This window comes from Lepisosteus platostomus, chromosome 10 (genome assembly GCF_059453375.1).
Source record: "Lepisosteus platostomus isolate fLepPlt1 chromosome 10, fLepPlt1.hap1, whole genome shotgun sequence".
In the NCBI taxonomy this organism is placed as follows: Eukaryota; Metazoa; Chordata; class Actinopteri; order Semionotiformes; family Lepisosteidae; genus Lepisosteus; species Lepisosteus platostomus.
Window position 1 is genome coordinate 21,805,052 of NC_142620.1, and position 25,289 is coordinate 21,830,340.

The 25,289-nt window shown below is 36.8% G+C and overlaps 1 protein-coding gene across 2 annotated transcripts in view; it reads left to right on the top strand.

Moving 5' to 3' along the window:
• Positions 1-25,289, top strand: part of slc25a21 (solute carrier family 25 member 21) — a 200,066-nt gene that overhangs the window by 163,484 nt on the left and 11,293 nt on the right. The window contains exons 1-5 of one of the 2 annotated variants that reach the window (XM_088648790.1): positions 17,171-17,214; positions 17,769-17,835; positions 19,330-19,389; positions 22,437-22,544; positions 23,457-23,621. In XM_088648790.1, the coding sequence (XP_088504916.1) occupies positions 17,186-17,214; positions 17,769-17,835; positions 19,330-19,389; positions 22,437-22,544; positions 23,457-23,621 (429 nt within the window). In that variant the 5' untranslated portion in view covers positions 17,171-17,185. Of the gene's footprint in view, positions 1-17,170; positions 17,215-17,768; positions 17,836-19,329; positions 19,390-22,436; positions 22,545-23,456; positions 23,622-25,289 lie in introns of those variants that run through there. The other variant, XM_088648789.1, reaches the window with a different exon arrangement.

Sequence of the window (25,289 nt, forward strand, 5' to 3'; positions counted from 1 at the left end):
AAAATGGCTTGTGAATCTTTTCTTTTTAAGAAAAAGCCATGTGCCTAAAACTCCAAATCTGAGCTCCAAATCTAACGCAAAATGCAAAGTCTCAATGATGTTTTTGGAACAGTCGGATACCAGCAGTCAACTTTGAACATTTAGGATGCAGGTTATAAACTCATCTTACTTATTTCACATCTGATAAGTACATGTAGATAGTACTCTGATGGCTGTGAACTGTCAGAACGTCTGTCTCTAAAGTGCCATGACCTTTTTTTGTTTCTGAACATGGAAAGTTTGAAGAAATTGTATTGTTCGTTAATGGAGCCATACTTATCGTGAAGTGCATCTGTTTACGAGAAACATAGGTATGACCTGCTGGTGTGCTATTTGTGTTTTTACCCTAACTGTCTGAGGCTAGCTCTGCCGAGTTTGACAGCTTCCATGATAAAGAGATAATAAATGGCTTTGTGCAGAACAGGAATGGCCTAGATGCGTGATGAAGGGGAGGTCTCGTAACTTAATTGCTTAGTTCACACCGGGTCTCCAGATCAGCAGATTATATGCCAGTTATTCCACATACTGTTGCTATAAGATCAGAACAAGCGATATTAAACTAATTTACCATAAGCATGCATTTGCAATTTCTCAGTCTGATTCTTAATAACTGCATCATAATAATTCACTTCCAAAGGATAATATTGTTTATGTTACTTTGAAATAAAGTAATACTTTTTGGAAATTTTCAATTAATGTCCTCCAGCAGACAGTTGTATTACACTACATAAATGTCATTTTATGATTTTTTACCAAACACGTTGTTAAATAGGTTACAGCCTATTCAGAACTCAAGTGCTCATAAACAAACTTTAAATTCAGGATTAAATATTGCCTGTTTTAGCCTTAAATTCAAATTAAATGAAAATACTTCTGCTCACTTTTAAGGGCGTGGACAGTTCAGTCCTCTTTTAATCCCTGTATAACTACTTTTTGTTTGCACTCTTCACACTCTGACCTTTCAGTTTCTGAAAAGAGACTCCAAACACTGAAAGACCGAGCTCTCTGTCATCCATATAAGACCTTTTAGCATTTTCAAATCCAGTCTTAAAAGTCACTTTGAGTTCTGTTTCATTAACTGTATTATTTTTGGATATATTATAATTAAAGTTGTGTCACAGAAGTATAGACAACGGTCGGCTTTGTATAAATTGATACATAATGAAGACGTGGTACCACTTACTTTCACCCAAGACCCAACACATCTCTTGATCAAACATTATACTTTATCACCCTCTAAATGTACAGAAACAGCAAAGTCAAAACTGTTATTGTTTCATGTTGTTGGTATTGGTTAATATTAATATGAATGAAACAAGTATATTATATCTTTTTAGGTAATTCCATGTATGTGTGTGATTGACCATATTCTAACAGATACTTTGTGTTGATACCACTGATTTTTAAATGATCATACATATTGGGATATATTGACATAAAATAAATTACAGAGTATAAATGTCTGTACATGGCTGAATATCCCTTTAAACCTTTTTTTGGAATCATTTGATGTGCTGTGCTGCAGCCACTGTGAGTTCTTGCTTATTCATACAATGTTCTGACTTCAGTTTTCAGCATGTAGAGTACCCACACACTGGGGTTCAGGTCTGGAGATTGACTTGGCCAGGGTAGGATTTTCCCTTTTTTCTGCTGTTGACCTCCATGGTTGCACTGGCCGTATGTTCTGGGTCACTCTCATGACTGAGAGGTGAATCACAGCCCTTTTCTTCTACCTGAGCAGACAAGATGTTTCTGTAAACTTGTGAATTAATAATTCTGCTGCCATCATGAGTTACATCATTAATAAAGACCAGTGAGCCAGTTCAAGAGGCAGCCATGCATGCCCAAGCCATCACACTACCTCCACTAGGCTTCACAAGTGGGATGGTGTTATCTGAAGCATCTGCAATTTAATTTCCTTCATCACACTTTAACCTTTCTATGGCTTGGTAAAGGTCTACCTTCATCTCATCTGACCACCACAACTTGTTCCAAAAGTTTCCTCATCTTTGTACTTCTGAACAAATTCTGAAATATGAATATGATGGATCACCTTATTCACTTAATTCCAACAACATTAATTTAACGAGCAGATTTGAGGACAACATGGCATCCCAACTGTGTTCAGATACATTGTGTGAAATTGAGTGTAGACAAATAACAGTGATTACCCACTTAGTGGCTCTGAATTTTAGCACTGCTTCTCTGATTCTCTAAGTCTAAAGGGTTTTTCATTTTAAATGTAATGTAAATGTAAATGTAACAGAGAATTCTTAAATGTAGTTATCACATTTCTATACTGTATATATAGTGCAAATATGGGAAAATCTTTCAAATTACTGTTCAGTTGTGGCATATGCTAATTTAATCATGTTTATTTTTTAAATAATTAGGCTATTTTTTAATAGGATGAATCCATGCTTTGTCAAACTTGAATTCTTACTTAGAAAGAATATGAACTTCCCACTCAGAAAAAAAATGGATTTGGGGCTGTTAATCCTGGTCTGACAGGGTTTACTTATGTTTTTCAGCACACCAAGGTGCAGCTGTCTGTTATTGTACACAGGAATTGTTTCTTTTTCGCAAAGCTCCAAATTCTTACATAACAATTATCATATATAGTATATTTTTGCTAAGACTATTATCACCCTCTGGCATCTACATGATGAACAAGAACCAGACTGAACCTCTTAACCATATATTACACAAATAATATTGGGACTTTTTTGTTAAATTATTATTAAAAATAAACGGCCTTCAGTGGTAGGACCCAGGGCTCAGTTGATATGCACCAGGCCTCAGAGGGAAAATGTAGACTTTGTTTCAGCATTGTAATTAGTCTTGAAAAAGTCCAAACTTTGACATCTGTACTCAGCACACAGCCTAGTTGTACATGTGACTACAGTCTTCTTGGTAGCAGTTTTTTGTTGCTCACTACATTTTGGTGGATCACAGACAACTTCCTTTTATTTTTTTAATTTAAAGTAACTTTAAAACATCTAAAGGTTTCTTCAATTTATGCAGCAGGCATAATGTGATAATACACACTACGTATAAATTATTCCAAAAATAATGACAAAAATAATATTTTATTTATGGTAAAAGAGTTCTCCAATGTGGTTATTACGTTTTTATAGTAAGATGTCATATACAGTACATGTGCCTGCAAAAAAGGAATAGGACTGAATGGAAAGTAATACTAGTAGCATTTGTGTCATTTGTGGACTATCAATTTTTTTGGTAGCCTTAATAGTCACCTTAATATTACTGTTTAAATATCCCTCGATACTGTCAACAAGAAAACCGATGGCAAATTCCAGCAAGGTATGTTGTTGAGTGTTAAAGGTTTGCAAAACAGTTTATTGGAGTACTGAAACTGATTCGAGGCATTTCTCCTTCAGGCAGAACGCATTGCAAAAACCCAGTGCCAGATGGGGCTATTTATGATAAATTGAGAGAGATGTATCACTTGTCAGTTCTTGATTCTTGCTGTTGATAACTTGAGTTATTTTAATTGGGAAACCTCAGTTGTTCATTTTATGTTGCTCATCACTAGACTAAATGCATTTCTGACATGCGAATCTCTCATCATTCAACCCCACAGACAGCTGAGTGTATTTAATTCCAAAAACTTGTTTGACAAATTGGCATAAAATGTGAAGCCAGAAATGTAATATACAAAAAGGGTATTTCCAGAACTTTGAAATGAATTGGAATTTCTGTTCTTGATAGACTACGTGAACTAATGAAGATGAAATGTTAACTTAAAATGCCCTACCTGTCATTCCTTCTACCCGAGAGTCTCTAGGAAAAGAAAGCCCTCCTAGTCATGTATTTTAAAAGCATTTTCCCCCGACAAACTCATTCCTTTCCCTTTTTTAATGACCTTTAAACTTAGATTCCTCTTTCAGTTGCTTCTTCATGGTCTTTTAAAAGTGAATAGATTTAAGTTGTTTTATCAGAAGAGGCGAGTGAACTCTAGAGTGCCGTGTGTTGTTAACTCAAATAAAGCAAATAGACATCTGGTCCTAAATGTTCTCAGTGTGGATCCCAATTTGGAAGGCTATAATATTATACAGGGGTAACTACATCCCTTTTTGAAGTCTCCTAAAAGGTCTTCTTTAATCCAAGCCAAGCCACTGGATGTTCATTATATGTAATGACATTTCACTGGCCTTTACTGGGCCTAAACCTATCTAGACTATTTAGAGAGGAAGGCAGCTGTCTCAAATTGTTGGAAGAAAAAAAACACATGAGCATGTGATTTAGGCTTCAAGGCTGGTGACTGTCCTCCCTTCAGTTGTCTCGACTCGTAAATGAAATGGCATGGAGGCAGAACAGTCCCAAAGACAATGTTAAAATTGTATAACATGTGCAAATGAAAATGAACCAAGATCTCTCAGAAACATGAAAAATGCTTCTGAGCTGAAATACTGTATACACATCCTGGAATTTGACATTTATTAAGCAAAAACCACAAGTAAAACTAGGCAAGATCATGTGACGTATTTTGTAACAGGGAAGTTCAGTGTGAGATGGGATCATGCTACCCTGATCAATGTGGTGAAGACTTCTTTAAAGTTATGTCCTGCATTACTGATATAACAGATAACACTCCTCTGTGTTGCTCCATATCATTTCAGTGTCAGTTTATGTAATTGAAGAGGAAGCCATTGTAATTTGTTTGAAAGCTGTAGAGGAGGTTGTGTTGCTGTGGATAAAACGACTAAGTGACCTTCCAAATTTGTTATATTTACAACATTTAAATTATCATGCTTTCATAAAATTGCGGTAGTATCTGCAACATGAGCTTTTGTTGTCATTGTAGACCATTTCCTGAATGGCATCTTAAGACATAATTCAATGTCAAACCAGAACTGAATGTTGTCCTGCTGGTAGTAGTATTTCATAGTTTTTTTTCTGTTTTATCAAAGAGATATTCTTCCGTAAAACCACCGTACTGTATATCTGCATTGATATTTAATATATTGTGTTTGTTTCCTAAATATACAGTTCCCAAACTGTTAAAAGCTTTTATGTATTTGATAGAAATGAATTATTCCTGGATGAACTGACAGTTATTTTACCTTTGAACTAAACATATTTTGTAGATGATGCTCTCTGGCTGTGCAGGATTTCTCGAAAAGAAAAGCTAGCATTGCATTTAACAAACTTCAGAATTAGTGAAAACACATCTAGGAAACTGTTTTGAACAGTAGGTCTCTTTTAATTTTCAGTGGCTCAGTTTTAGGAAGGAAGGTTTATAATAGCTCAATTAAGGGTAAACTAGATCACTTTAAACCTCACACGTGGGTCTAAATTGGGTAGTGATTTAAGTAAACTAACAAAACCTATGTTTCTGTAGCTCTCAGGGCCTGGACTTGGTTGGGCAGCCTCACACTAGTGTTTCTAATAATCCATCTATTTTCTAACCACTTCTTCCAACTCAGGGTCACAGGGAGCCGGAGCAATAGGCACCAGGCAGGGTACAGTTCATCACAAGGCTGGACTATTTCATTAATAATAATTCTAAAAATATTATTAATAATAATTACAATTTTATTTATGAACAGTTTTCAAGAAACTCAAAGCACTGAAAACTGATGAATATGTGGCCCTAAAATGTTATACTGTTCGATATAATGTCATGTCATGTAATTTGCCAAACTGCTTTATACCATACAGTATATACCATACATCCGCAGCCTACCCGGCAAGCAACAAGCGCAAGGCAGGGTACACCCTGGATGGGGCGCCAGTCCATCGCAGGGCAAGTGCAAGCCAATCAGACATGGGGAAAATTTGGAGGGCATGGGGAAATTTGGCCTGGACACCAGAATAACTCCCTACTCTTATCGAGAAATGCCCAGGGATCTTTAATGACCACTGAAAGTCAGGACCTCGGTTTAACGTCTCATCCGAAAGATGGGGTTTGATATAATGGTATAACTGAAATAATGTTTTGCATTGGTTCGAGTTCTCTACCTAGAAATTCTTGCATTTCACTTTAATAAAAACTTTAGGAAAATGAATTCAAATTATTTTGTAAATGGAAGGTCTCTCGCTTCCATAAAAATCCATAAAACATAGTCAGAGACACTGCAACTTTGAAATTAAACTCATCTGTAAGAATATGTGCCCAGATCTCTGTGTTTAGATAAAGAATCACATTTTGCTGTCGTTTTTGTGTACTATTACAATTTTGCCATTTTCACTATTTTTTCAACTATTCAGCTATTTGGAAAAAAAAATGAATAGATAAACCAAGTTCAAATGTATCTGCTATGATGAAATCCTGTATCATTTTATTTAAATAAGAAACAAACTACGCAAAACATCCAAGACCTAAACTACACCTTCATCTCACAGCTGGGTTGAGTTTCTGTAATCAGGTTTAATCCCATTTGGTTTGTAAATCTGGGTGGATCTGTGTATAGTTTACATTTAAATCAAACCAGGATTCAAATTCAATATATTCAAATTGTTCGCCATCGATTAGTGTAGAGTTTCCTAGTGCTTATGTGGAACACTTTATGGGGTGTTTGTGCACCTGTTCCTAAAGTCAATATGAAGCTCTTTCCAGTTTTCAAAATATTCGGGACACATTAAAAATAATTTTTTAAAAAATATTTGCATTGTAAAAACTTGTTGATGCTTTGAATTGGACTGTCTATTCTGGTTGATTTTTTTAAAATTCTGAGTAGCAGAAATACAAGTCATAAAGGAAAACATTAACATCCAGTACTAGATACTCCATTTAAAGTTAGAAAAGCAAAGTGTATAGAAAGTATCCTACCTGTGCCAAACTCACATCAGGATAAAGCTGTAGAGTGTGTAACATCAAAGCATATCTAATTAATTCACATACAGTTTCCTGTTTAGTGTGATACCGGGCAAGGTGGAGCTGGTTAGATTTTATTTCTCGTTTCAGTGTGTTTGCAACTCAGCAATAGAGATGGGGTGATGCTCAAGATAGAAATTCTAAAACTGGGTGAAGGCGGAAAAAAGAAGAAGGCACCCTTCTCTCCCCCCCATATCTCAGTCTCTTTCGGTTCCACTTGCTGGGGGCGCAGGACCACTAGCTGTGCTTGGCTGCAACAGGAAATGCTTGTTTGTATGGCTAATTGCAATTGCTATTGAGCGTGCCCTGCCACTTCCACTGAGGCATTCAGTGTGGTAAATATTGGAGATGGCAGGGTAAGGAAAGCACTGGGGAGGGAAGGCAGGTGGAAAAAATAAACCGGTGAAATCCTTAACAAGACAGTCGGTAAAGATGGTAAATACTACTCTAGCTGCATCTGTGTTAGCCTTTTTTCCTAAATAGGATTTTAGATCACCGTGTACTGCTGTCACTTTCACAATCTATTAATAGGGAATGTCATGGGTTTTTGGAGTCAGACATTGATTTCACTTGACGTGAGTGTGGACTGTTTCATCAAGAGACTCACAATGGAAAGTAGAGATTGTTTACTAATCAAGCAGGTGATTTTGTATGCCTCCCATTTTCCTAGAAAGAGTGAGCATCCTGATGGCTGTCCAGTATAATATGGGATACATTTTCCAGTCATGATTGAAGCTCCTGTGTTTAAGCAGTAGTACAACTTCAGACTTGAACAGCTCTTGCATTTAGAGAATTTGGGCTATCATTGCCAGGGTGAATTAATCCCGAGGGGATTAGTACAGCATGAGAACAGGATTAATGCTCTAAAAAATAACAAACGATAACACCCTAGAGATAGTCCACCTACAGTGTTACCTGAACACTTTTAATTTTTTTTTAAATGCTTAATTGCCTTTGAAAATTCAGTTCTTTGAAACCAATGATGAAACTGGACAAGGCTGGAATTTTTAAGTACAGTAAAGTCATAAAGCAGCAGGCTCTGCTCCAGATCAGAAATGTGTGATCTGCTATGACATTCAAGCAGGTAAATGTCTGAATATCAGGGACCAAGGGGTTTTCCTCTCTGTCAAGTTCCACCACTTAACAAGAAGAGCCTGACACTGAAGACCCATTTGCAGTGGATTGGTTTACGGTCAACATCCTCATTTGTCCCTCACATGCCTTGTCTCACTTGACAAAGTCTGCTAGTGAGACACTGGGGTATTCTGATATTCATTGGTATTAATCCATTGCATGGAGGCACAGTAGTTAGCATTACTGCCTCACAGAGCTGAGGCCCTGGTTTCAATGCTGGACCAGAGGGGCTATCTGCATGGAGTTTGTATGTTCTCCCTGTGTTTGCGTGGGTTTCCTCTGGGCGATCTGTACGAAGTGACAGAGTTAACTGACATTTGTGACATTTAGACCTACGTGTGATTGTGAGCACATCTGCGTGGCTTGCCAGGATGGGCTGTGTCTCCCCTGCAGCCCTGAATTGGAAGAAGCAGTTCTAAAATGACTGGTTGGAATTATAAACCCACTCCAAATGCAACAAAAGCAACATGATGAGCTGAAGATGATGATATTGAAAAATGATCCCCATGTCATCCATCCTGTGAATAGAATGGTAAACTTGCAAAATGCACTTGAACAGTCACAATGTGTTTGTAAAGTTCTGGACATCCTAATAGAGCAAGACGTCCCAGTCATAAGTGTTGAAAGCAGAGCGACAAAAATAGAATACTGAAACATATGCCAATATCTGTATTGTTTTTAAGATGCAAAGGAATAGCCTCAGGAGATCTGCGTTCATTTATAGGAATAATATGTTCATATTCTGTGAACGTCTTTCTCAGAAGCAAGAAATCACAGTTTAAAACCTAGTTTATTGATAGTTAATATGAGAGCAAAGCTAACAGAGCAATCAAAAGAACCAAATTAATCAAATGCAAAAGAGCATGAAGAATGATAATGACCCCTAATTTGGTTAGTACCAAGCATTCTCATTGGAGAGCCTAAGGATGAAATGATGAACCCTAAAAATACTATAAATTTATACATTCCAGCCATAAACAGCTGTTCCAGAACATATTGCTTCATTCATATATACCTATATTTTTAAAATGAAAATTGAATCCAAGAAAAAAGATTATATGTTTTCTTTTCGGTAGCCTCACAAATGAACAATCTTGGTTTCAGTTTTATTTTGTTTTTAAATATGTATTTCCTGGAACTCCTGTTTCTGGCTGAAATCTGGAGAATTTGTAAACAAAGGAATATGAGGGTGAAAGGAACTATTTGTTTAAAGACAAATTTATTGTATTAAAAGGGAGATTGATGTCTCATCGACATGAGAATATCTGTGGCTCTTGTTAATGTTTAAACATTGGTAATGTATGTTCATTTTCAGTACTAATTGTTTTTAAAGGAGTTATTAGAATGTGTTATGTCTTGAGACATTATTTTGGGAAGTAAGCATAGAATGTGGAGCAATATCAGAAATAATATTATAATATACAATTTTTCATAATGTTATTTCTATTTTACAAAGAATTAAAATATCATATATCATATCAAATATATAAGAATAATATTATAACATTAAATAGAATATATTGCTGTATTTTAGAATAAATGTTACATGTTTAACACAGGAAGCAAGAAGAGAAAGTTATTCTCTCTGGGTATTGTGCTTTGTCCTTACATCACAGCTGCTGCTGAAATTAAAATAGCTCTTTAAGTTTTATTTTCAAAAGAGAAAGTGTATACACGTTTAAATTGATTTCAGCCTACAATAGCACTGCTGAGTGTGAAGCCTGCCCTGTTTGTTAATTTTTCTGTTTATTTTGTGAAGGAATCAAATGTCTGAGCCTGTATGCAGGAAATGAAAAATGATGAACAGAGTAAAACCTGACCACACATAATCATCATATTGCTGTTTCTGTCGTTTGCAGCACTGAAACAAAATATTTACCCCTAACTCCGATCAGACTGGAATACCCGTATTGACTTCAGTGTGTGTTTTCACAAAAACACTGGGAAGGTTTACTGATGACGGCCATGCACCAGTGTCAGCACTGTATACATTGTAATGGTGTTAAATATCAGCATATGAGAAAGAGAGTACACTGTTGAAAGCAGAAGCCATTTTAGCCATAGCATAGGACCTTGAAACTTAATTTTTAAGCAAGTGCCCAAATGACAGTAGAAAGCACAATTAGCCAATTGTTTATTTGGATTCAAAATTTGGGGTACCAGTCAAAAGTAATATACCTGACTGGTGTTGCTGACATAAATTACTTAATTAAATAACCTTTAACAGGTAATGTGGTACTTCTTAAAAATGTGTCGGAAAGTATAGATAACCAATATAATTGGCTAACAGGAATTTTCTCAAATATAGAAGCAACAATATTATTAACCTGAAAAACACATATCTGTAAACAATGTGAAAGTGTAGTTTACACTTAACATTATGGGTTGCAAAAACACATTATTAATAAGATATAAATTCTTTATCACCTGTAATACATTATCAGAGCAAGAATAGTGTGTTAACCAAATATAAATGACCTCTGCTAATGATTAATAACACGGAGTAACAAAACTATGATTACTCTCCTAGGGAAAGGTTTTATTTTTTTAGTTTTAGTAACTTGTTGTGCATCTATAAAATGTCATTTTCAGCCCCCAAAGTTTAGCAATTGTATTTGTACCCTCTAAATATATTGAAACTGTATGCAGTTTATTTAATTATCCAATTTTTTAGTCATCTGGTAGTTTCACAAAGACTCCAGCAGTTTCTAGACGCTTCGGGAATTCACATTGTTTGCTTCTCGGAATTAAGGAAAAATGAATGCAAGGGAAAAACACTCAGTACCACGTGAAGAACTTGATGCAAGATTATCAGATGCATCAAATACAGTGACAGCTATGAAAATCATAGTCCTGACATCCTAGTTCAGAAGTTCAACTCCAATGGGATTGTAGCTGCATAGTTGTGTGTTCGATTCACAATGGTTTTTGTTTTTTTGCCATACGGCAATGGTAATTGAAAATTGACTTAAAGAATTTTAATTTCACTGTAACTTAAGCAATTACTTCACTTGATGCATGAAACAAAAACATCTTTGGTTACTCCTCAGTCTAAACCTGTTTTGATAAGCAAAACATGGTAGGTATGTCAAACGTACTCTAATACCTGTATGATGTACTATTTAGTGTTTACTTGGGAAGGTTTAGAAAGATAACACACTGGTTTTGTGGGAGGCTGGTAATTTGCAAATAGGGCAACATCAATCGTTAGGTCTCATTTTCAACTCTGTACAGCTGTTTTGAAAAGGGTCTGCTTATCAGAGCTCTTAAATGCACTCAGCTTTGTGTTCTACAGAATGGAAAGAGGAGGTATTTCTAGAATAATTCTTGGAATGCTTTATCCAGTTGGTTGTATTGTGATTGCAAATTTATTCTGTTGCAGATTTTAAAGAGTAGAAACAGGGAGTATGATTATACAGGTAAACGTGAAATGCATCAATCTAAATAGGGACTTTAAACTGAAAAAAATAAGACCAAACACTGAATCACTTTTTTCTTCTGCTTTGCTATGAAAAACATGTTCCTGTTCGTTCCAGTCAGACAGCTGTTGTGTGAATATTTACAGGTGCATTTGAATAAACTCATCTGAAAGACACCTGTTAGCTGTGTAGGTCAAGGTGTTACAAATATCCCTGTTTAGCCTCAGGCACAGCTACACATTTGAAGATATTTATCCCATCTTACTATTTTACTTTCCATTTCAAAGCTCAACTATAACAAGAACATAAGACACTGTTTCTCAGTCCAGAAGAAGCCTGTGTTTTCTAGTTGCTTGTTCTCAATCGCCAGTGCAATTCATGCATGTAATTGATCTCCCTGCTGGCTGAGACTTTTTCTGCACTTAGTCCTTAGTTTCATAGTCCTATGAAAGTCCAAGTTAAGCTATATTATTTCCAACACCTTCAGCACACAGACCTCTAAGCAGTCTCTCCTCAGCGTCTTAACTAAGAAATTGTCCCCTTATTTCTGATTGAAAAGCTTTCCATAGATAACCAACAGATGATGAACAAACATAGGTGGGAATGATAATGTATCAAATACTTACACAATGAGTGTTTTCTTTTTTTTCTTTCTCCTTGAGGTCCAGTTGGCTACATTTCGGCTCACATTGTACATCTGAATGAGGGAAATTTAGAAACTGGAACAGGGTTGATGTCAATTACACATTCCATACAATGTTGAATGAGCTAAAAGAAATTAACATGTTGGGTCGTACAGTATAAGTGACAACTATTAATATTGTAATTGCCAATAATGGGTATGACAATACTTCTTATACTAACAAAATGAATATACTGTATTTATGTGACTTACACAGTACTTTGAAATTAGAATACAAAGCCAGTGACCAATGATTTTTCTTTCAAAATGTTGTATTTAATTATTGTCTGTTGAACAATCTCAAGCAATAGTGAATTTTGCAGAAAAATGGATATCCATGGAGAACTACTTATTTTTGCTTGTTTTAGAAAAGAGAAATAAAGAAGAAAACATATGCTTATTCATCAGCAAGCAAACTGCAATTCAAAAAGCCACTTATACTCATGCTTTACCACAATGTTGCAACTGGGCACTTAGTGCTGGTGATATTTTTGTGTTAAACTAGTATCCTCTGATAGTGAATTTATGCCAAACATTAAATTTAAGCTTTATGGATATAAAACTTGCATGTGATTCAGTTTTTTGGACAAGATTCATTGCCAACTTTTTATTGTTTTCCTTTCTTCTGCCCACAAAAAACAAATTTTAGTAACCAGCTCGTTGTTTGCTTGCCTGTATTGACCTTTTATGCTTCACTCTGAGCTCTGTCTGCTCAAAGAGCTTACACTCCAGCCAAATGGTTTCCAGTATAATCCTGACTGGTCGGCAACTTGGCCTCCTTTCAGCATCTTGTCCAAGTATTAACTGGGATGAAATGAGCCATTCGAGCTGCATGATGTCCCAGTAGTTAGTATTGCTGCCTTGTAGCTCTGGGGCCCTGGGTTCAATTCTGGACCTGGAGTGCTATATGTGCTATCTATAGGTTAAATGGCTTCTGGGTAAACTGGCCCCAGGTGTGAGTGCCAGGTTGGCGTGCCTGCCCTGCATCGGACTGGTGTTCCCCCCTTGTGCCTTTTGCCTGCCAGTTCAGTTTGTGCATTCATGGTTTAATTAGTTTTTTTTCTTTAAATATATGTATATTCATTATTTGGGACAACAAAACAGGACATTATTGGAGGAGGGCTGGAATATTGGAATATTTTTGCAAGGTGCTGTATTTCTCCATTGCTGTGCAGAAGTCTGTAGTCTTGAGTCTGTGATTTTTGGATTTATTAGCTTAGAAAATGAGTCATTTACTAGCTTTTTAATGATGTCAGCAAGCTGCTAATTTTCAGTGTCTGTCTTTGGGAAGAACTGACTTAAGGATAGCCTTATTTACTAATGAAGAAAAAGAAAGGTACACTCTTACTTAGCTTCATGTTTACTCCTACTGGCAGTACGTGAAATGATAGTAACTGTGTATGTGAATGTAAGCAATATAAAAGCATGCACAACACATTGAAAACCTTGTAAAATTAAGTATCGGTTACTAATTGTATAAATCACTTCGTTCCAGCATGTCAGACATATGATATGGAGTTTTAAACAAAAGTTCAATACCCAAATCTCGCCCACTTCCAACCACCTACAGTACGTTTAAATATCACACTTGACTGGCTCCTTTTTGTGGACCACCTCAGCCAAGCGAGTTACCCCAGTAAAACTCCCTGTTTGAACCACGTCTCTTTTCTAATTAGTGTCTAGCTGAACTACTGAACTAACTAGTGCTTGCAATGATGTTAAATGGATTTCCACAACACATACTACATATGCACCTGCGGAAACAAAACTCTGCCTTCCTAATGGCATGAACCATGCTCTGGGGTTGTGAAGAGCATCGCCTGCTAAGTGGATGCGTGGAGGAAGGAAAGCAGTCACCATGCATTTCATTGACTGACAGGCACAGACACAAAACAATGGCACACACATACTTGGAAACAGTACATTAAAGCTGTGTATGTGTAGTTGTCTATTGTGTAGCTGTTAGTGGCCAGTACCCTGCGCTGCCACCTTCATCACGCTACCATCACGTTTTTTCCACCCAGTGGTTATGAGCTTGGTTTCCTGGCAGCAGGCCGGTCTCATAGGCCTCATGGCCTGCACCGTGATTTGGTATGCCGGCTGACATGATGCCCCTTCAGGTGTGTTTGCATTTTGACATGCCTCATTTACTACCTCCATCCATGCAGTATGCAAACCATGCATATCAGTCCTGTCTGTGCTGCTGTGCCCAAGTTTTGTTCGCTTTTCTAATCGAATTGAGTTCTGTAAACTGGTAAAAAAAAAAGGGATGCTGCAAGATTTAAAGAAATTTAATGTTACAGAAAATTGCTTCTGAATAATATTCAATGTGTTTCTTTTACTAGTGTACCACCATTACTCATGAATGGCTTCTGTTTTAACAAAATAAGAGTTTGCATAGTAATAAAAAGAAAAGGGAAGTTACCTACAGTACCTAGAAACATGGACAGTACAGTAAAGTCTTCATTTTAAAGCAGGTGAATGAAAACTGGTAATGCAGCTTAAATTTGTGTGAGAATGTCTTTCATTCCATTTTCTAAACTGGGTCATGGGGGATCTGGAGCCCAACCCTGCAAGCAACAGGTCCAAGGCAGGAAACTTCCTAGATGGGATGCCACTCCATTGCATTGCCCATTGCAAGGCACACACAGATAGAGGTGCGCACACACAGACTTTTAAAGAAGCCAGTTAACCTACCAGTATGTGTTTGGACTATGGGAGGAAACCGGAGCACCCATATGAACCTGGGGAGAACATGCAAACTCCATTCAGATAGCACCCCAGGAACTGAACTCAGGGCCCAAGTGCTGCCACTGCGGTCCCATGATGCCCATTACTTAAGAACAGTGTGGGATAAAGTGCAAGCATGTATATGAAGGATATCTCCTCAAAGCTCTTGAGAAGCAAATTTAAAAAGCCAAGTCCTAGTGATATGTGCTCATTGAAGAAGTTGAGAAGGAGCTAGAAGAGATTCTGGCTGACACATATTTGGGTCAGAATGGTATTTGCTTTCACCTAGATATTCTGCAGAACGGGGCTGGGCAAAATCTTATTATTTAGTTGAGGGAACAGCTTGAGGTCTGTAAGAGGCGCATAATCACACAGAATAGACACGGAATTCAAGCTATTGACACTAAAATAGTCGTATATGAACTGCTGCCAACAAAAGGCAAACACAATTTCCCTGTGCTCAACCCTGGCTCTGTACATTGGGTTTGAACAGAAATCCAAGGTTTCTACACTTGCTTAAATATCTAGCCACAAGTCACCCAGGTTGGTGCTTCACCGAAGTGCAGACATTGTTACATTTAATAGATGAAATGGAAGTTCAAAAAAAAAAAATTACTGAAAAGGTATGATAAATTGTGTAGTGAATGATAGTGGTGATAAAAAATGATACGAAACAAAAAATGCAGGGACTGGGAGAAAGGCGTGAGAAAACGAGAAAGAAAAGAGTACCTTAAGCCTAAATAAATTCCTTTTCTTCTTTGTGAAGACCTGGTATCTTTGAGCTTGTTCCCTAGGAAAAAAAAAGATAGAGTAGCTTTCTTTTTTTTTTGTTTGTTTTATCTGCAGAAGGTGGGTGTAGTGTTTGTTTAAACTAAGCTACCTGTTATTCCTGTTCTGTTAGTTGCAAGATTTGTTAAAGAAGGGAAATAAATACTGTATGTTTACTGTTTTCTGTCCTACTCTAAAGAATTTCTTGACTCACCAAAATATAATCTTTAGCATTTTTTAAATCTGTGGGTGGTCTTAAGAATGATACAATAGATTTTGTTTTATGTATTTTTTGTTTTCAAATATTTTTATTAGTACCAGCCTAGTACACCTAATACACAAATTAATTAGGTATGACAATGTGAATGCTTAGTTTTCACTGTGAATAGATTGTTTCTTTGTAATTTCAGAACAAAGTGCATGTCTCTTACTGTGTTTTGTGAGCAAATTACCATTAACATTCAGAAATAATGCCTGTTACATGGTAGAAAAATAACTCTTTGTCATGTTTTGACAACTGTAAAAAATGGTGTAAAAAAGTTGGTTTCTGTTGCTATAATAAATGTATTTATTATTTACAAATAATGGAAGAAAGTGAACTGAGCAGCAGCATTTTTCGGGTTTCATGCTAGACACATAGCCAGCTTTCATTGATAGCATCTTCTTGTACATTTTCACCAACCTGATCCTTCAGTAACAGTTTATTTCAGGAATCACCTCTAAGCTACATTTTTGTGCTTCACAAATGACAGACTAACATGTTGCAAATGATTGGAAGCCTCCATCTGAAGCCTGGTAAATATTACTCATTGATAGTGATAAATAATACATACCCTATATGGAGTTAAAAAAAAATAGGAAGAGATCAGCCTCTAATCTCACCCACTCATGCTTCTTGTTGACTCACACACGCATTAACCCACTGAAGCTAAGCAGGTGTGAGCCTGGTCAGTACCTGGATGGGAGACCTCCTGGGAAAAACTAAGGTTGCTGCTGGAAGAGGTGTTAGTGGGGCCAGCAGGGGGTGCTCACCCTGTGGTCCATGTGGGTCCTAATGCCCCAGTATAGTGATGGGGACACTATACTGTAAACAGGCGCCGTCCTTCGGATGAGACGTAAAACCGAGGTCCTGACTCTCTGTGGTCATTAAAAATCCCAGGGCGCTTCTCGAAAAGAGTAGGGGTGTAACCCCGGTGTCCTGGCCAAATTTCCAATTGGCCCTTACCAATCATGGCCTCCTAATAATCCCCTTCTATGAATTGGCTACATTACTCTGCTCTCCTCCCCACTGATAGCTGATGTGTGGTGAGCGTTCTGGCGCACTATGGCTGCCGTCGCATCATCCAGGTGGATGCTGCACATTGGTGGTGGTGGAGGGGAGTCCCCATTACCTGTAAAGCGCTTTGAGTGGAGTGTCCAGAAAAGCGCTATATAAGTGTAAGCAATTATTAATTATTAATTATTATTATTATGTTTTCATATCCCTTCCTCCCCCTCATCTTCACCTTCGCTGCAGCTCCCTGGCTCATTCTTCATTAGAGGGGAGGAGGGGGGTCTGACAGTCCTGTCTTTATGAATGGGTTGTCATTCTCCTTACCCAGGTGTGTTATAAATAAAGCTCTCTGTAGAAATAATACTTATTCTCTGCTGTAGAGTTTGACTGGACTAAAGAGATGTGTGTTATAATCATTCATACCCCAAAACCCCTGAAACCTCCTCTAAATATGAAAAGTCGTCTAGTCTTTTACATGCATTTCTTATAAAATATCCAACAGTCCTTCAAATTAAACTCTGTTTCCTTGAGCATCGTACAGTTGTACTTCAGTTGCTATTTATTGCCCTTTTCACATATTTGGGTAATAAAGAAAAAGTTGATTAATCTACCATTTCTTTAGGGATCAATATTAGTTCTAATTTTGAGGTTATTAAGTTCACACAAGGGTTTTCACAGAAACATAAACTGACTGTGAACTGTCATAATCATCAAGGATTGTGGATTGATTGCAGGCCTTTGTAATAGCTATTGTAATATGTAATTTAGTATTGTAACATGTTGGAGTTAAAGAAAGAATGAGGAAGATGGTCCTTAACAAACTAGCCTGAGCTAAAAGTGTTAGATAGTTACAAAAGTTTTTTTTTTCCTTTATTTCTACAGGATGTTGGGATTTTACAAGGGGATATTGCCTCCGATCCTAGCAGAGACTCCGAAAAGAGCTGTAAAGGTAAAACCTGCTTTTTTTACATAGTTTGAGAATGACGTCACAGATGAGCACACTATTCTTCAGTGATGTATTTCAAAGCGAGTTGTTCAATTTACATTGCATGTATAATTTCAAACCAACAAGAAAACGTTTAAAGTAAAGGTGTTCCTTGGACCACTAGCAATCCCAGCTGACTGCTGGTATAAATCTAGGCCTCTAGATCATTCTGTCCCAGAGTTCATTTTGCTAACATCCTTTTCACAAACAAAATGACTATTTTCTACCTACCTTATTAAAACCAAACACTTGAAATAATGGATAACAATACCCAAAAAATTACACCATTACTTCTGGGCATTATCTTTAATATGAGGAGAAAATTGAGTAATTTGCAGTTTTGGCAAGTTGAGTGCCAATTATTTTAAAACAATTCTGTAACTTTTTAGCACCCACTCTGAGTGACTTCTGACTGGTCTATCTGGTCGGGCTAGTGCTAAATTCTCATCAAAAGACATAACAGTTTCTTGAGGTTTAGTGCTTTTTGAGAAATCGAAGAGAGTAGAAGTGGCTAAGAATTTCTCTCAGGCCTGGTTAAAGTTTTTTTGTATTCAAGTTTTTTTTTTTTTAAGTTCTGAGAGCATGGAGCACATGCATTTTCCCATATAGTATGATTGAAAGATGTACAGTATTTCACTGAGAGCTTGAAACATTGTTGAATATTCTCTTTGAGTGAGGAAAGGGACAGTGTAGATTTCCAGGCCTGATATGTCTGCTATATTTAATCTGTGTTTGAATTTAAAACATGAAAATAACTTTAATAAATAAATATCAAATGTGCTACTGCTCTACATAAAAAAGGAGCTCATTAATCTAAATACATTTCCTGGTGTTAATTTCTTGTTCAGGCATTTTAGAAGTAATATTTAGAGCCCAACACTATAGAACCAACCTGTTATACTTTGCTGTGCATTTATATTTATTGTGAAATGCTTTTTCTTACAAAACACTTTGCAGTGGTTACTTTTAAAAGAGCTATTCAAATATTCTTATAAAAAGAAGAGACTTGAATTGCTCCTTTATATTACATTGGGTGTAAAAAAAGTAGTGTAATAAGATTAGACCTTTATATATACTTTTCATTTTTCATTATATACTTGTTATATATGCGCGGAGTGAACAGAACCCCTATAGTTTCAACAACTGCTGAACATACACTATTCACCACAGTTGGATTCTAAATACAAATATCATTTGCCTCCCTAGGAGTGATTTTTTTTTTGTCAGGGCGTATTATGTTTCTTCAAGAAGCAGGTTTCCAAGAATTTGTCCAGATTCCCATTTCTCCCAGGTCAGGATTTGGCAAACCCCACTCTTGATAGATGATGGCCACTTTTATCCTGGGGACTCACCCGGCAGGGCTAAGAGAAGCCTGTTTGCAGAAGGAGTTGGCAAGAATAGGATACTGAGTACACTTCCTGTAACTGGCAGATCACACATTCTGGTTTCCTTTTCCAGTTCTTCACCTTTGAACAGTATAAGAAGTTATTGAGTTTCACCCCATTGTCCTCTGGATTGGTAAGTAATAAATACTCTTGGTGCCCTGTCTTTTCTTTACTTGACAAACAAGACATTTTGTGTGTGTGTGTTCAGTAGTTTCAAATGCAGCAACTGGGGGCTTCAGGAGGCACAAAGTAGAATGTATTTAACTGCTAAGGTCTTGACCCAGATTTGGTTGTTGTTTTTTTTACTTTTTAAAAGAATGGACACACGGGCACTAAACACTATGCTATCTTGTACAAAAAAAACAATTGTACAGCTGCTGGGATTTAAAACTAAGAGCTTAAAACTTATTTTTTCGCATTCTAAAAATTGCAGTTTTCTCATTTTCTCATAATAACAAATCAAGCTCCATATATAATGAAACACTGAGGCTTTAATTTCTCTTTTCTCCAAAGAACCATTGTTGGATTGGCATTTCGACCTTGATGTTTATTTAATTTACCACATAAAAGAAAATATTTGTTTAGATTTTGCATGCCACAGTATGATTTCAGTTTCTAAAACTCGAAGGCAAAAGTTGCACCATATGACTCGGGAAGCAAAGGCAACTGGGGACGTGTCTTAATTTCCAATAAAAGATGAACTGTATTACTTCAGTTTACATGACACAATAATTTAACGTAACTATGGATCTCCCAAATATTTACAGTATGTTGATACTCCCAAGTAAGAAATGCCGTTCCAGCTGCAATGCTTTCCTTTCATATCCATCTTCTTCTCCATAAAAGATTCATGGAGATTCATGTTTGTACCCCCTGTGGAGTATTCAGCATGAAATACTACTCTTATGCAACATTATTAATGTTCAGTAGAAAAAATGTTTAATTAGCACATAACCTGACATGTTTGTATTGTGTGCAATGTTTGTAGACTGGCAGAGCAAGGATGATTTATAACAACACAAGAAGTTAATAATCGCTCTATAAATACTGTGCCGCATATTTCAGAGGGAACTCAGTAGGTATGACATTAAGAACAAAGCAATGTAAACAGTTATGTGCCTCATAATAAAGTTTGCCATTTAGTATAACAGTGTGCTCTGAATGAGTATGACTGACCTACCACAATCTCATTATATTAACTGCCCTCATCAGTACAGAAAGTATTCATCTTCTATGAAACATACTAAGAGAAGGTCTCTTATCAAAGACAGGTGTACATTTGAGATCAAGTCCTGATTATAAGCATTTTCTCTCCTTTTTAAACAGTCCCATTTGATACATGTTTTTTTTTCCCCAAGACGATTCAGCATCCTTCCATAGTGCACCGCAGTCCAGGACAGTCTCCCCTTTGTTATGTGGATGAGGAAAAAGATCTAAATAGTTTGCATTTGACACAACCTCCCTGAAATTTTTTTAAATGCCCCTAGTTTTACAGCCACCTCCGAACTAAGAGGGTATGGTACGTTTTAAACCACAAAAAACTAGAGAGAAGCTTAAATCTGCTGTTGATATTTTAAATATAACAGATAAGAGAGGATCAGTGAGATGGTAAGTGCCTTCAAATATTGACTAAAGATCTAGTGAGAACTATAAGTTCTCAGTTTTCCACAAGTTAGTAATGACAGGCCCAGCCCAACCTCTCAGAGATCCCTTCCACCTGTGTCCCCACAGTGTGCTCTTAAGTTACAGTGCTCCAAAAAAACAAAGGCACAGAGAAAATGGATTAGAAATAATTACCATAGGAGAACTACGTATATGCTTTTCAGCTGTATCCTGCTTTGTAGGACATTCAACAGATCCACTTTAACTCAACCTCTTACATTATCATGTCTTCTCTCATTCTACTCAATACCTTTTCTGTTCTGACTCTGATATAGCCCATTCGATGCACTTGAAAAAGACCTGAAAAAAGCTTCCTAACATCCCATTCCCAAAGCAAATTATGTGCGAAAACAAAATAGAGATAATAATTTCCAGGTTTGCTCTGTGTGTGGCACAGCCATGTGGTGTTCTGAAACATTGTTCAATTACGATGAATCTTCAGCTGACTGTGACATTACCTGTGACATTATTAATTATAGATTTAACTATATATATATTATTAATTTTCAATTGGTCTGCAATCTGTCATCTCTTCAGTTTGATACTCAACATGCTGCCCAAAAGTGTAATTTTTTCATTTCCCAAAGGGCTCACCACCCATATAGTGTGATGCGGGCTTTCACAGCTCGTGTTTGGGATGGTACTGGTTTATTAAGAGTATTCTGAATGTTACAAATAAAACAATGACAAATATGGTGCATTGCAAATATTTGCCAAGCAGATCTGGTGAGATGGCCTGTTTTAAGTTTCCAGTGTAACCTGCTCTGTCTTGTTGATTTAAGGCCTATCTAGTTGATTTAAACAAATTCACTCCTGCTTGGAAAAAGTATTCTCTTCCTTGCCAAATGCCAGCAGCATTTACTTTTATTAATGGTTTCTAAGGAAACTGGCTTTCATGTTCCAACTTCTTCAATCCAGTTGTTCCTGCTTCTTCTTCTCTTACTTCTTCTTTTAGCCTTGCTTCCCTTTTTCGTCTTCTTCCTGATGAGAACAAGAATAATCCCTGTTCTTTATCAAAGATCACAAAGCAGAATAGCCTTCTGTTTGTAAATGAGGATGACTGTTAAAACACAGTTTCTTGGGAACTTGATTAAACTGTGATATTGTTCCCTGTGAGGTTTTTCCTGGTCTCAGTTCAGTAAACATACAAATCCTCATTGTAAAGAAAAACAAACTGTTTTCCGGGAGAATCGGTTGCTGTTTATTACTAACAGCAGTGCCAGAATTATCTTCTGAACAACAGCGCCTGCTTCACATATGCTCACGCTTCCATTATTTGAATTAATGGTTCAATTACGACATTGATAGCTTAGCTGGATGAGGTGGCAGGTGGAAAACCCTGACCTGATACTGTCAGAATTCAAGCCCACAGTTGCTTACTCATTCAGCATTAGCTCTTGCAGAGAGGAGAAATATCGGGCAAGATGTCTCTTTCCATACAGCTCCAGTTTTTCTCAGTGTACTCACTCCACTGTCCGCACTGTGTGAAAGACGTCTGTGCTCTGTGTTCTGTTTCAGGCCCTGTCAGTGGCCGGACTGGGATCGGGCCTGACTGAGGCTATAGTGGTCAATCCCTTTGAGGTGGTCAAAGTGAGCCTGCAGGCCAACCGGGATGCATTTACAGTGGTAATTATCCAGATCTGTTGTGTGAGCGTACGGTTTTACCCCTGTACAGGGCTCTTATAGTGTCTGGCAACACGGGTTCCTGTGAATTGTAACACATCAGGCTTCAATTGGATTTCTGTAACATGTTTAGACTATTCCAAAATCCTGTGTTTTTAACATTGAGAATGCTTTCATTCTAGAACCCCTAAGCAGTGGTTATTAGTACTAGTAAGATTATAATAATAAATTAGTAAGATTTATAATAATCATTCTGCAAATACAATCCTGTGTTTTTAACATTGAGAATGCTTTCATTCTAGAACCCTTAAGCAGTGGTTATTTGTACTAGTAAGATTATAATAATAAATTAGTAAGATTTATAATAATCATTCTGCAAATACTGTAACACACGTTATTCAGCAAAGATGATTACATTTTATGTTTAATGCTGTTATACTTTACTATTACATTAAATGAAATGAGTAAATTACTTTATATATCTATAAATAACAGGACTAAAACTTAAAACACTAAACTGCATCAGTGACTGTAGTTTGACTTATTATTATTATTAGTAGTAGTAATATCATAACCTTCACTGCTTTCTTCTACTTGTGTTTGTGGTTTTTATGCTAAAGTATAAGTATATAAAATGTATATGCTTAAAAAAACATTTTACTTTTCATTTAAAGGCAATTATTACTTTGTCCCTGCAAACTGTAATGCCGATATAATTGAAGATGGTGGACCTAATATCATTAAATTATTATAATGTAGTAGTTCATTTAAGATCTCTGGCCAATTGTCAGATAATCTGAATGTCGGTTGCTGTGAAACTGAACCTTTATCTGTTGAATACTGCCCTGTGGCAGTACTCGCTGTCCTGGGAGCCAGCGACGGTGCCGTCCATTTAATTCGGCATTCTCTTTGCAGCAACCATCCACCTTTGCTCAGGCTCGGTACATCATCAGCGCTAATGGGTTTGGGTTGAAAGGCCTCAACAAGGGGCTGACATCTACTCTGGGCCGCCACGGGGTCTTTAACATGATCTACTTTGGGTTCTACTTCAACGTCAAGGATATGATCCCTGCCAGCCAGGTAACATAAACCCAGACTTCCTTTTTTTTCCCCTTTAGGTGTCCTGTTGTTCCCCATTTCTGGGTCTGTGCTGCGGTGCTGAAGCAGGAGAATTATAGTTGCAGGGACACTGTGTTTACATATATTAATTTGTACTCTGCTAGAACATGTGAACAATTTCCTGGAACCAGTAAAAAGGATCCAGCTTTTATCCTTGAAGGAATTACCCTCCTGAAAATCATCAGAATAGCTCCTATTGAACACAAATGGGAACACCTTCACGGATAGCCTATTAATAACCCAGGAAGAGTGTCCATTCTGCAAGAGAGAGAGAGAGAGCTGAGCCACAGTACAGAACAGGCTGTAGTCTGAAAGCCTTGATGCGTTACCTGATCAGTTGAGAGATTATGTGTTGCTAAAGAAGTACAGATCAGTCAAGTATCACAGGCTTCATATGTAATATTTCTTGTGTTAATGGCTTGTATTTCCAATGTCAATGTCTAATGTGAGCTGTTCATTTTGTTCTGATGGGCATGCTCTGTAATATAGAAGGGTTGAGTGGAGATACAGCAGGTTCCGTGTAGAAATTAGGTGATTGTTTAAAAAAAACACCACAAAGTGACTTTTCACTATGAAAATAAGGACATACGCAACAATAAATGTGCATACATGAATTTTCAAGTGTTTCAAGTGCATATTCAAGTTTTAAAGAACACATTTCTGAGTGTTGTAAAAAGCTTTATTAATTATGTCAATATTTATTATTAGTATGTTTGTGCAAATATGAATATATATATACATTGGCTTCAAACAAAGCTCCTTTATTGAAGTAAGTTGTCAGATCATGGAGACAATATAAATAGTACATTCCTATAGAAAAATAACCAACGTAAGTGTATAAAAGCACAAGGCTCAGTAATACCTTCCTGTGTGCTCTTTATATATATCACCAAAGGCTCACATTACAGATTTGAAGGAGCCTGACTTCTAAACAGACGTTAATTTTGTTTAATGGAAAAGTTACCATCCGCTTTTCTATATGTATAAACCAGAGCATTAAATTGACTTAAATTAACTAATTGGAAACAGACTTCGATTTTGTTAAGGGGGATTACAGTTTAGGCATGGCTAAGACTGTTGCTTTTTTTCCTTTCTTTAACAAACTTGTCATCTACTAAGCAGACCCAAAACCTCATGTCCCCTCAAGCTAGCTTTCTTGAAAAACTTGGTAAAATTAAGTGCTCAAGCAAACATTTCACTAATACTACAAGCAATACTATTCTAAACTAATTGCCACTAATGCGACTGAAAAAATCTTGACAGAGGAAACAATAGTTTAGAGTATATTAGTTTAGAAATTTGGATCAAAAAGCAGCTTCTGTCTCTACTGAAATAATGAATTATATTCAATATGAAGGAATGCTTAAAGAGCATATTGAAAAGAATGAAAGAAACAAAATAATCAACCAGTAGAGAATCATGCCTGTAACCCCTCAACCTGGCAGATTGATTTTAGTACCACTGCCTCTCTCCTCTGACAGAAGAATGTACCATTCAGTGATGTGTTTATACAATCGTGTCCATAACAAAGGTATGAATAATGCACTCTATAGTTAAGACCTGTCAAAAGCCGAGTGAAAATTATTTTTGGGAGGCTATAAAGTTCCAAAGACAACGTATACATATGCT